This window comes from Plecotus auritus (assembly GCF_963455305.1).
Source record: "Plecotus auritus genome assembly, chromosome: 9".
NCBI classification, from domain to species: domain Eukaryota; kingdom Metazoa; phylum Chordata; class Mammalia; order Chiroptera; family Vespertilionidae; genus Plecotus; species Plecotus auritus.
This window is the reverse complement of record NC_137783.1, coordinates 115,287,211-115,299,085: the sequence shown is the minus strand read 5'-3', so window position 1 is coordinate 115,299,085 and position 11,875 is coordinate 115,287,211. Positions and strand designations below refer to the sequence as shown.

The 11,875-nt window shown below is 41.2% G+C and overlaps 1 protein-coding gene across 1 annotated transcript; it reads right to left on the bottom strand.

The window, feature by feature from the left end:
• LOC308234195 (olfactory receptor 10A4) lies at positions 1 to 975 on the bottom strand (the record flags this gene model as incomplete). The annotated part of the gene is made up of 1 exon (XM_080641622.1): positions 1 to 975. The coding sequence occupies one exon, from the start codon at positions 973 to 975 to the stop codon at positions 1 to 3; it is 975 nt and encodes a 324-aa protein (XP_080497748.1).
• Positions 976 to 11,875: the final 10,900 nt, after the last annotated feature.

Here is an 11,875-nt window from a genome sequence, read left to right as displayed (position 1 = left end):
TCACAGTTTCTTAGGGCCCAGGGTCCTGTGGGTGAACCGCTTCAGTGCAGCCTTCACTTCACTATTTCTTAAGCTGTATATGATGGGATTCAACATGGGTGTCACCACTGTGTAGGAGAGGGACAGCAGCTTCTTGTTCTCAGGAGAGGTGCTGGACCGAGGTCGGAAGTATGTGAGGATGGCAGTGCTGTAGAAAAGGGAGACAACCAGGAGGTGGGAGGAACAGGTAGAGAAGGCCTTGCGTTTCCCCTCAGCTGAGGGCATCCTGAAGATAGTGGAGAGGATGCGAACATAGGACCCAAGGATCAGCAAGAAAGGGAAGAGGATGAACAGGACAGTGGCTGTCAGAGCCTCCAGTTCAAACAGAGAGGTATCAGCACAGACCAGTGCAATGACAGGGGGACTGTCGCAGAAGAAGTGATTCACCCTGTTGGGGCCACAGAAAGGGAAGCTGAAAATCCATGTGGTTTGCACAGTGGCTACTGGAAACCCTGAGAACCAAGAAGCAGCTGCCAGCTGGGCACAGGCCCTGCGACCCATGATGACTGGGTAGCGCAAAGGGTCACAGATGGCCACATAGCGGTCATATGCCATTGTGGCCAGGAGGCAGCACTCAGCAGCCCCAAAGAAAAAGAAGAAATACATCTGAGTAGCACAGCCAAGGAAGGAGATGTTTGTGTCTTGGATGATCAGGGTCCCCAGCATCTTGGGCACAATGACCAAGTTGAAACCTATCTCCAGGAAGGACAAGTTCCTGAGGAAGAAGTACATAGGACTTTGTAGGGCAGAGTCAGCTGTAGTGACCAGGATGATGAGGACATTGCCCATTAGGGTAACCAGGTAAATGATCAAAAAAAGGAGAAACAGTAGCGCTTGTAGCTCGGAAGACAAGGCTGAGAAGCTCACAAGAACAAACTCATTGACAATGGTCCAGTTTCCCCACATCATTCTTCTGCCCTGGATCTCAATGGGCATCCACACTCTGGGAAGAAGTCTCCATCTGTTATATAGACCTCTATTATACCCCTGGAAAAGGAATCTCCTGTGGCCTCATTCTCTCTTTTGTTACAGTTGTTGAAGATAAAACAGATGTACTTTCAAAAATGTAAAAACCAAGTCTTGACTATAGGCTTCACAATTTTTTTTTGAAGAATGCTAACCTTTTTCAGACTGAACTGAGGAACACCATATATATTTATACATCTCCTGAGTTGTCTCTACTTTTCTGTTTTGTTTGTTTCTTTTTTTGTGTGTTGTTGTTTTTTTTTTAACACCAGTCAGTGATGCTGACAAGAAGCCAGGCCAAGCATTTCCGAAGAGAAGGGTCTTGAGGCACGGTGAAAGATGTTACCACGAGTCTGGATATGTTTTCTCCAAAATAAAAAAGTGAGAAGGAGAAAAGCAAAGGAAGTGAGCCAACATTTGCCAATTATCCCTGAGGAGGAGACTTGCATGTGTCCTAGTCTCCAGCAGCCATGCTCAGAAAGATATCAGCATATTGGAGGAATCTTAATTTCAAACTCAGACAATTTCAGTTTAAACAAGAAGGCACACAATATAGAAACTGTGGTTTATTTTGATCCCTGGGCTAAATATTCTCCATGTGGCTATATGTGATCAGACAAAGGAAAGACAGACTCAAGATTGTATCAGACTGCAGTGTTACGTATAAACCCTTTCATAGTTTTCTATTTGTCCATTTATGTCTTCATGCTCAAGAAATATGAAACTCAAGTGTCATGTTAGTAAAGACCAACTTAAAATATGCAGGTGTGGCTAAAAACATTAACCCCTGTGGAAAAAGGAAACAAGTTTTCATCATTATATCAATAACTAAGCTTCAAAATTGGGTCTCTGAAATTCTTTCTGATAAGTATACACTTCCAGGAATAAATCTAAAGCACACAGCATGGTAACTGGTGCATAATACATATGCAATAAATGCTAACCATTATAATTATTATGATATAATGTTAGATCTACCTTTAAAAATCCATTTCTTATCTAACCCATTGCTCCAACTCATTGTAGCCCTTGCTTTTCTTTTTTTTTAAAAAAATATTTACCAATTTAAATGGATTGGAGTGACATTGGTCAACATGAACATATAGGTTTTAGGTGTGGGTTTAGATCTGAATATTACAATGTGTACCTTTGCTTTTTATCTCTGATAAAATAATAATTTATTCAATAGATATTGTCTTCTACACACTGTTCTAGATACTGAAGATAATATATCAGTAAGTAAAACAAATAAAAATACCTGCCCTCACAGAACTCACCTTCCAGTAGGGAAGACAGATTATAGACAAAGTAGAAGGTATAGTGTGTTAGATAGCAACAAGAATAATGGAGAACAACACAGTGGGGAAGGAAATAGGCATTTGGGGGTGTGGGAGGGAGTCAAAGAAAGAAGGCTCCACTAAGAAGATCATACCTGCGTAAAGTCCTGAGCAGGTGCAAGATGTGAAGTCAGGGTGGTGAAGGAAGGAGGGAGGTAAAGAGCAAAAAAAAAAAAAAATGCTGGTTAAAAATTATTTCTGAATCCTATTCATTTTAAAAACTTCAAGCTAGGCATCACTTCTTCTATGAAAACGTTTTTTGATACCTTATCTATTTTCACAGCAAAAAGTAACATTTATTGAGCACCAAGTAAGTGCCAGGCACTAATCCGAATGTTTTGCATGTGTCATGTTTGTCTCACAACAACCTGAAGGTGTAGAAACTATCACTCATCCCACTTTACAGACAAGGAATATGAGGAACAGAGAAGTTGAGTGGTTTTTCTAAGGTTAGGCAGCCAGCAAGTGTTGGCATAGCTTATGCATCCTGGGCAGCCTGACTCCAAGTCATGGACTTAACCATCAGGCAACACTTTCACCCACTCTCTGAAAACCTGAGCGAGTCTGAATTCACAGGTGAGGGCAAGCCGGGGTGTTTGGTATTGGGTGGCAGTAAGAGAGCAAGGAGTAAGACAGTTTCTAGAGAGGACCAGGAAGTTTCAAGATATTAACAACACTAGAATACCACTTGCATAATCTTTATCTTAGAGTAATCATTAATTTCTGTCTTTAACTCATATTCTACATGGTATACTCCTAGAGAGTAAAAATGATACTATTTAACTTTTTATTCCAGTTCCTAGCAAGGTTGATGTTCAGTAAAGTATTGTTGAATGAATGGATAAATAATGAAGAAAATGTGGAAAAATCAAGGAAATATCTGTATAAACAGAATGTAAGCACAGTGAGTTCCAAGCATAAGGAATTTAGATACAAAAGACTATCTACATCAGCAGTACAGCCTCATAAAATATACACAGATTTAAACAGTAATGAGTTATAAATTATATTCATTATCTCCCTCCACTCCAAGCCTTCTCCTTATATCTACTCCATTGCAGAAAATGACCCTCCCTCCGGGGCAGTCCACTTTGTAACACAGGAACTGGATAAAAATCCTTTATCCCCCAAACTTGATTATTTTCCCTTCTAAACACTGGTTTAGTGTCACCTTCTCCATCCCTACCACACTGCCTTTAGTTTCTGGCTCTTATTTTCTCTGGCCTGGAGTATTGAAGGAACCTGATTCCAGTTTGTTCTCTTCAAACCATCCTTGACTTGTGTGTAATCTGGCAGCAACTCTGATTAAGTTACTTACCTGCTGAACGTCTTACAGTCACTCCCTCTTGTCCCTGGGATATGGACAAACACTTTAACAAGGACTTTTTCTCTGATACCTGCTGAATTTTCCAGTTTCAAATCCCTCATGCTGTTAATGCTCTGGTCACACGAAAACATTTTCTGTTCTGTGCACACATCATGCTCTCTCACCCGCCTTGCATTTGTGCCTGTGGCTCTCTACTCTTGGAAACCTCTTCCTGCAATCATGCATGACTTTCTGCTCATCTTGCAACCATCAGCTTAAACAGTTTTCTTTCTGAAGTTTCCCTCTATTTCCTTTCATAGCTTTCACCTTTCTTTTCTGTTTCTTTTTACTTTTTTAAAAAATGTTCTATTTTCCCCTACTAAGTAGGGGATGATGGTAGGGGGGAAATTGCTGGGAAGACTTTGAACTGACTTCCTGTAACTGCCTGAGCACAGTTAGGGCTGTACGGATATCGGTGCAGTATACCTCAGGCACTGTTTTACTGCTGGTTTTGCAAGCACCGAGCCATGAGTAAGTGTGGTTGTGGTTGCAGTGGTCAGAGAGGTTGCCTGGCAGCTACATCTCTATCCAGAGTGTCTCCTATCAGGAATAACACCTTGGAGATTCAAAGCTTTGTTTCAACAAGGAAGAATAAGACAAGATATTTCAGAGAACTCTGTGAAACTACCATATAAAGGATAGTTTGAGACCGCATAGTTATAATGGCAAGGACTTTGTAGTTACAGTTCTGGTTATTATTATTTTTAGCTGTGAGACATAGAACTACTGACATGATGATTTCTGAGTTATGGTTTTCTCAACTATAAAAGGATTATTATTGTAAATGCCCTACCTACTAGACAGGATGGTTGTAGGTGTGAAATGAGAACATTTGTGCAAAAACTTGGAGCATTTCAAAGCACAATACATATATTACCATCGTTTTCTATCTTTTTCCAGGTCCCCTAAGTTGTCAAATCTTAGAAAACTCTAAGTGTTTTATTTGCGACCACTGATCTCCTTTCTTGTCTCTCAGAAACGTGTCAAAGAAGACACATTGTTTTGGTGGTGAGCCATTATCCTCTTTACAAGAGATTTCAAGCCTGGGCCCTGTCCTCTCACCCTTTACTTACCTCCTGTCAGTGAGACTTGTCTGTATCACAGTTCCAGAGAAGCCCTGGTTTGTGTCAGTGGCTCTGGATCAGCTTAGACTATGTCTGAACGACTCACTCCAAGGGAGCTCCTAAATATTGCTGTGTCTGTGCAAGTCATCTCAGAAAAGCCCAGGAATGTGTCTATGCCAGTCATCCCAAAGACACTCTTGGTTTTGCTTGTCTTGGTCCACATTGCTGGTGAACCCTGAAGTCTGTCTTGTCACATTCTCAAAGAAGCTTCGTCACCGGGCTGTGTCAGACATTCCAGGTAAATCCTGGGCTGTGGCTGGGCCAATCCTTGTAGTAAAGACTGAGCTGTGCAGCATAAGTCACACCAGGGAAGCTCTGGGCAGGGCCTGTGTCAATCACTCTAGAGGATTCCAGGTGGGGTCTCAGGACTATTTTGGTCCCTGCTGTTTACTGTAGGGAAGTGATTTCTCCCAAAGCTTCTTCTTTCTCAGATGAAGTCAGGTGAAGTCACAGGTTCACTTTCTGACAGGTGTGAGTTTTGAGGAGCTCCCAGGAGTTCAGAAATTCACGTAGATTCTGCAACCCCATAATTGGAGGAAGGTCTGTAGCAGCTCCGATGTTTCCTGCACTTGTGACGTTTCAGAGCAAAGGGACAAAACTCAGTGGTCCATCCTCCAAGGTTTCCACCTGAAAAAGATCAGAGGAGCATGCCAGTATTCATTATTCTCTTTAAACTTGTTTTAATTTTCCCCAGTTTTATTAAGATATAATTGACTTATAACATTGTGTACATTTAAGTTGTATGAAGTAATGATTTGATTTATGTGTATATGCAAAATGATGACCAGAGTAGGGTTATTTAACACCTCCATCATCTCACAAAATTACTTTTTAGTCTTAGAAACAATTAAGAGATAATTCTTTGTTAACTATAGTTACCATGCTATACATTAGATCCTCAGAACTTATTCATCTTAAAACTGAGTTTGTACCCTTTGGCCAATGTCTTCCAATTTCCCCCACCCTACCCAGCAACCATCATTCAACTTTGTTTCTGAAAATTTGTGGTGTTTATTTATTTTTTTCAGATTCCACATATAAGTGAGATTATACAGTATTTGTCTTTTTCTGCCTTCAAGGTCCATCCATGTTGTAGCAAATAGCAAGATTATTTCAAATGCTGATAAATATTCACAGTTTCTTTATTTTTTAAATATATTTTTATTGATTTCAGAGAGGAAGGGAGATGAGAGAGATATAGAAACACCAATGATGAAAGAGAATCATTTATCAGCTGCTTCCTGCAGGCCTCACACTGGGGACTGAGCCTGCAACCCAGGCATGTGCCCCGACTGGGATTTGAACCATGATCTCCTGGTTCATAGGTCGATGCTCAACCACCGGCTGAGTTCTCACATTTACTTTTGTTTTTTCTCACAGTTTCTTTATTCATTCATCTGTTGTTTCCATGTCTTGCCTATAGTAAATGATTTAAAAAATACGGCAGTAAAGCAATCTCTTTGAGATAGTGATTTCATTTCCTTTGTGCCAGTATTCTTTTACATTTCTCCTCACTTTTGATTCTCATTGGGCTGGTTCCCAGGAGTGTTTCTGACCTGGACTCAAGAGAAGTTTTCAGGCATAGAAAGGAAAACCTATTAATCATTATCTAAGCCAAGTGGAGAATATTAATGAAAACTGTAAGCACTTGGTTGGCGATGTTATTGGTTGAAGTGGCTATTAGCTCCTGATTGAGAGAAGGAGAAGAAAGTCCAACTAGCAGTTTCAAAATCCTAATCCTCTGGAATAGGAATTGAGGTTGAGAGAGTAAAATAGAGTCCATGCTTTGAGATAAAAGTTCCCCCAGCTAATTAGGGCTTCATCCAAAGGCTAATGCATATCTGAGCATTTCTTACAGTGCCTCTGAGACAGACATTTGCCTGCACACTTCTTACTGAAAGCCATCACCATAACTGACTTGTTCACTATCCTTTGTTTAGTATCCAACATGATGCCTGCATGTAGGTCCCAGCAAAGGGACCCCTTGTAAAAGTGGAAGATGAAGAAAAAGAACTATCGCTGATCTATATAATGATGTGTTGTTCTGAGTCTATTATAAAAAACAGATACCTTAAAAATGATGAATTAAATAATAAAATATTTATTTCATAGTTATGCGTTTGCCTCTATTGTTTCTGATAATGAATAAATATCCTTGGGATATGAATTTGAATATTTGTGTGTTTAAATTATAGCAGTCCCCCCTTATCCATGGGGGATATTTACCAAGACCTCAGTGGATGCTGGAAACCTCAGATAGTAACAAATCTTACTATATTTTTTCCTATACATACATACATTTTATGGCTTTTGTTTGGTACCACTAAATCACCAGCATCACTGCTCTTGGGCTTTGGGGCCATTATTAAGTAAAATAATGATTATCTATAATAATAAAAGGGTAATATGCTAATTAGACCGGGCAGCTGAACAACCTTCCGGACATCCTTCCAGACGACTTTCCAGATGAAGCCATGGGACTGAGGCAGAGGCGGTTAGGGGCAATCAGGCAGGCAGGCAGAGTGGTTAAGGGCAATAAGGCAGGCAGGCGAGTGGTTAGGGACGATCAGGCAGGCAGGAGACTGGTTAAGGGTGATCAGGCAGGCAGAGGAGGTTGGGGTGATCAGGCAGGCAGGCGAGCAGTTAGGGGTGACCAGGCAGGCAGGTGAGTAGTTAGGGGCCATCAGGCAGGCAGGCAGAGGCAGTTAGGGGTGATCAGGCAGGCAGGTAAGTGGTTAGGGGCCATCAGGCAGGCAGAGGCAGTTAGGGGTGATCAGGCAGGCGGGTAAGTGGTTAGGGGCCATCAGGCAGGCAGGCAGAGGCAGTTAGGGGTGATCAGGCAGGCAGGAGAGCGGTTAGGAGCCAGTAGTTCCAGATTGTGAGAGGGACCCCTCTCCTCCCATCAGTGGTCGCAAGTAATGTCTGAATTTCGTGCACTGGGCCTCTAGTTTGAACATAAGAACTGTGGTACCATGACAGTTGATCTGATAACCAACATGGCCACTAAGTGACTAATGGGTGGGTAGTGTATACAGTGTGGTTCCTCTGGACAAAGGGATGATTCACATCCCAGGGAGGATGTAGCAGGATGGTGCAAGATTTCATCATACTACTCAGAATGGCGTGTAATTTAAAACTTATGAATTGCTGATATTTGGAATTTCCCATTTAATATTTTTAGACTGCAGTTGATTATGGGTAACTGAAACTGTGGAAAGCAAAAACCATGGATAGAAGGGGACTAGTGTACTCATCTGGAAAAAAGTAGATGTAATAGCAACTCACACTATTGGGTAGATGTTGAACTTGGACAGGACACCATACACTGAATTGAGTTCTAGGTTTAGGATTTTGGTGATCACTTAAAAATAAGGAATTAAATATTTATTGTGGAAAGTGTTACATATGTCCCCTTTTTCTCCCCATTGACCCCTTCTAGCCCTCCTGCCCCCTGCCTTCACCACCCTATTGTCTATGTCCATAGATTATACCTATATGCATACAAGTTCTTTGATTGACCTCCTACTAACCACCCACCCTCCCACGCCTTCCCTCTGAGATTTTACAGTCTGTTCTATGCTTCTATGTCTCTGGATTGGTGATCACTTTTTTAATGGTCATTTTTTAATGTTCTAACTTTCAGAAGAGTGCCCCTGGGCACTGGGGAGCCTCTCCAGGAGATAGAAGTGCCAGGGAGTTTTAACTCTCCCTTTTCCCTACCCCATGTTTCACCAGTAGGCAATGGATAACTGACGTGGGAGTACAAAAGCCTACTTCCTGTGACCTGAAGCAGAACAAACTCTGAGTTTTATTTATGTTATGCAGTTTCCTGCTGGATCAGGCTGAGTCTGGGATTTCACCTGAAATTACTTTTTTTTCTTGCTTAGTTTCTTTTCCTGGTCTGCTTTCCCTACTCATTTAATGCTTCTTTTTAAATAACTCACTTGCACTTGAATCCTTAGCTCCTCCATATCTGATTCTGGGAGGACATGGCCTATGATAAAAGCCTTTGGCCCTAAGGAATGACCAGTTACTGCAGGTTTCAGGTAGATGTTTCTAAAAGGTGAAAGGGGATTCATAACAGGGATATGAAAGAAAAAGAAAGTCCTCCAGCCTTTCAGAACACCTATTCTCTATCACAGGAATTGGTCTTGTTGTAGAATCAACCTGCCTTTTATCAGCAGTGCTTTCTCCCACATGCAATCCACCACCAAGTAAAAGAAATTATTCCTACAAAAAATGTTTAGAATCACTTGCTACTGATACCACTCTACTCCAAGTCACCACCACTTCTCAGCTGGATTACCCATTCATTTGTTCATCTTTCTCATACTGTAGAAAAATTGGGGAATGATTTCATTGTAAGATGAAAGTTTTTATTGGGCAAAGCAAACCAGAATAGGTGGAATAAAGTGATAACCTTCAACACTAAAATGAATGTCCTTGGGCCTTAGCCAGGATCCCTCTTAACTGTTGTTTTTTTTTTTTATCTATATATTTTTATTGATTTCAGAAAGGGAGAGGGAGAGAGAGATGGAAACATCAATGATGAAAGGGAATCATTGATTGCTGCCTCCTGCATGGCCCCTACTAGGGATTGAGCCTGCAACCTGGGCACGTGACCTCCTGGTTCATAAGTTGATGCTCAACCACTGGGCTTCACCAGCTGGGCTCCTCTTAATGGTTTTTAAGAAAATGTTGAAAGTGTGCCTATACCCGAGGCTCCATCCCTGGAGAGAGGCACCTCTTCCTTTTTGTAGTTTTTGGCTCCTGGAAAGTGGCAGTGACTCCATGACCATCTAAGGGCTCATCCACTGGTTCAGAACATCACATCCATCTGCTTTGTCTCAGCACCATATGTCTTGTTTTAAGTAAATCATTGTCACAATCTTCATTCTACTGTTATTTTGCATGTTAAATATCTACTGTGGCAACTTTCAGCTTCATTGAGCTGCATGCTGGGGAGGCTGTGTTGTCTCTCCAAGTACCAACTCTTGTTTCTGTTAATGCTCTGGCTTCAAAGTTGCATATATTTTGAGTGGTCTTCCCAAACTCCACTTACCTATAATCTTTTTAGTACAGAGTTCTGCAGAACATATAGCTTTTAGGGATGCCTGTATCATATTAAAATGGAGGCAAGTGTGCTGCTCACATTTTCAAAGAGTTACAGGTACATTAGGGAGAAAACAAACATGTGAAAAGTACAGCATAGTGTATACAAAATTTAACTTATCTACAGATGAACTTAGAATGAATACATAGAGGAGAGCATAATTTATGCTGCTAGAGCGATCACTAAAGGACCTTGAAAGATGAGGTGTATTTGGCTAAAATAAAGGTAAAGAAGATTTCAAGTAGAGAAAATAGAGTACCAAGACATCACCAACTGCTAATAATCTAAACTATTAACTCAGAAGTCTGAATGAAATGCATGCCTTTTCTCTAATTTACTCACCCATTTGTTTCATATTCCTTAAATTTTATTTTTTTCCAATTGAAATGCAATTGAGCTTTTTTATTTATAATATAAGCAAAATTCAAATGTGTGGTGACAAATATTGTTGACAGGACTGTGGAGAAATAAGCTATTGGGAGTGTAAAATCACTTTGGAAGGGAATTTGCCAAATATAGCAATATTACATATGTATTTGCCCAAGAAATCCAATTTCTAGATTTCCATCTGTAAGATAGATATACTGGCAAAAAGATTAAAAGGCATAGTCATAGAGCTATTCTTTACAGTTTGATTTATAATAATGAAAGACTCAACTGATGGCAAATCTACAAAATAGGGACTATCCTATATAATAAAAGCTTAATGTTCAAATTGTCTCCTCGACTGGGAGTTCAGCCGGGAGTTTGACCAGGAGTTCGACCACTCGCTATGACATGCACTGACCACCAGGGGGCGGCGTGGAACATGGTGGGCGTCAGCGATGCAGTGCTGGCAGCAGTGGAGGTGCTGCTGGCCCCAATGGGCCCCTATGAGAGCAGAACTGCAGCAGGATGGTGGAGCAGGTGAGCGGGTGGTGTCAGACCAAGGTGAGTGCAAGCAGGGCCCGATTGGCCCACCGATCGCCCTGCAGATGGTGACCAGCAGCAGCGGCAGGCCCAGGTGCTGAGGGAGCCAGACGGGGGCCCAATGACTCAGGCAGAGGGGGGTGTGTGGGGACCTGAGGGCCCAGGTGCTGCCTAGGGCCCAGAGGTCAGCTGGGGCCCGCCTTTCCACAACACGCATTGCGCTTTGATTGCTGGCCAGGCCTAGCGACTGCACCTGTGCATGAATTTCATGCACTGGGCCTCTAGTGAAGTTATAAAAAGAATGAGAAATCTTTCTGTGGTTAAAGAAGAGCTATGTTGTAATCATCTTGGATCCATTTTAAGCTTTGATGAAAGCAGCGTCATGACTGATATTTATGATATCACTTCACCAAGGCATCTGAATATAAATATAGGATAGAGATCCCATGGAAGTTCAAATCCTTCTTCCTGAGAAAACTAGAGTAGGGAAGAAAATGATTGTTGGGGTTATAAAGGTGTGTATATGAGGACTATTCATCTGCTTTCCAATATCTATACTACATACCAGTGAGTTTAAGAGAACTAAAACTACCTAATGGACCTGAGAACTGAAATAACACAGTGAGGAGAGTTATCCATTGTGAGAAATCATGGGGTTTTATATCTTATAAATGGAGTATATTTGCCCTCATAAATCAAGAGAAAGTGACAAGATAAATTTTTATTGGTTTTCTTTCTTTATGTGTGTCCCTAAATTAAGATTACAAGCAGGACACAGGAATGTAAATATTTGGAATTACTTGATACAGAAGTGCTGAAGTACCAATAAGAAAAAGAATGTAAGTCTACAGTGGGCAGGCAGAGGAATTTTTCAGGTGGTAGTGCTGCTTTCTGTCTACTGAGCTTCCCAACAGTCATTTCAACAGCTGGGTCTCATCCCAACGGAGATATAAAGAGAGTAATCCCAAATATAAAAGTGATTGTTTGTCATTCAATAAACTTTAGTCTTATCTCTGAATGT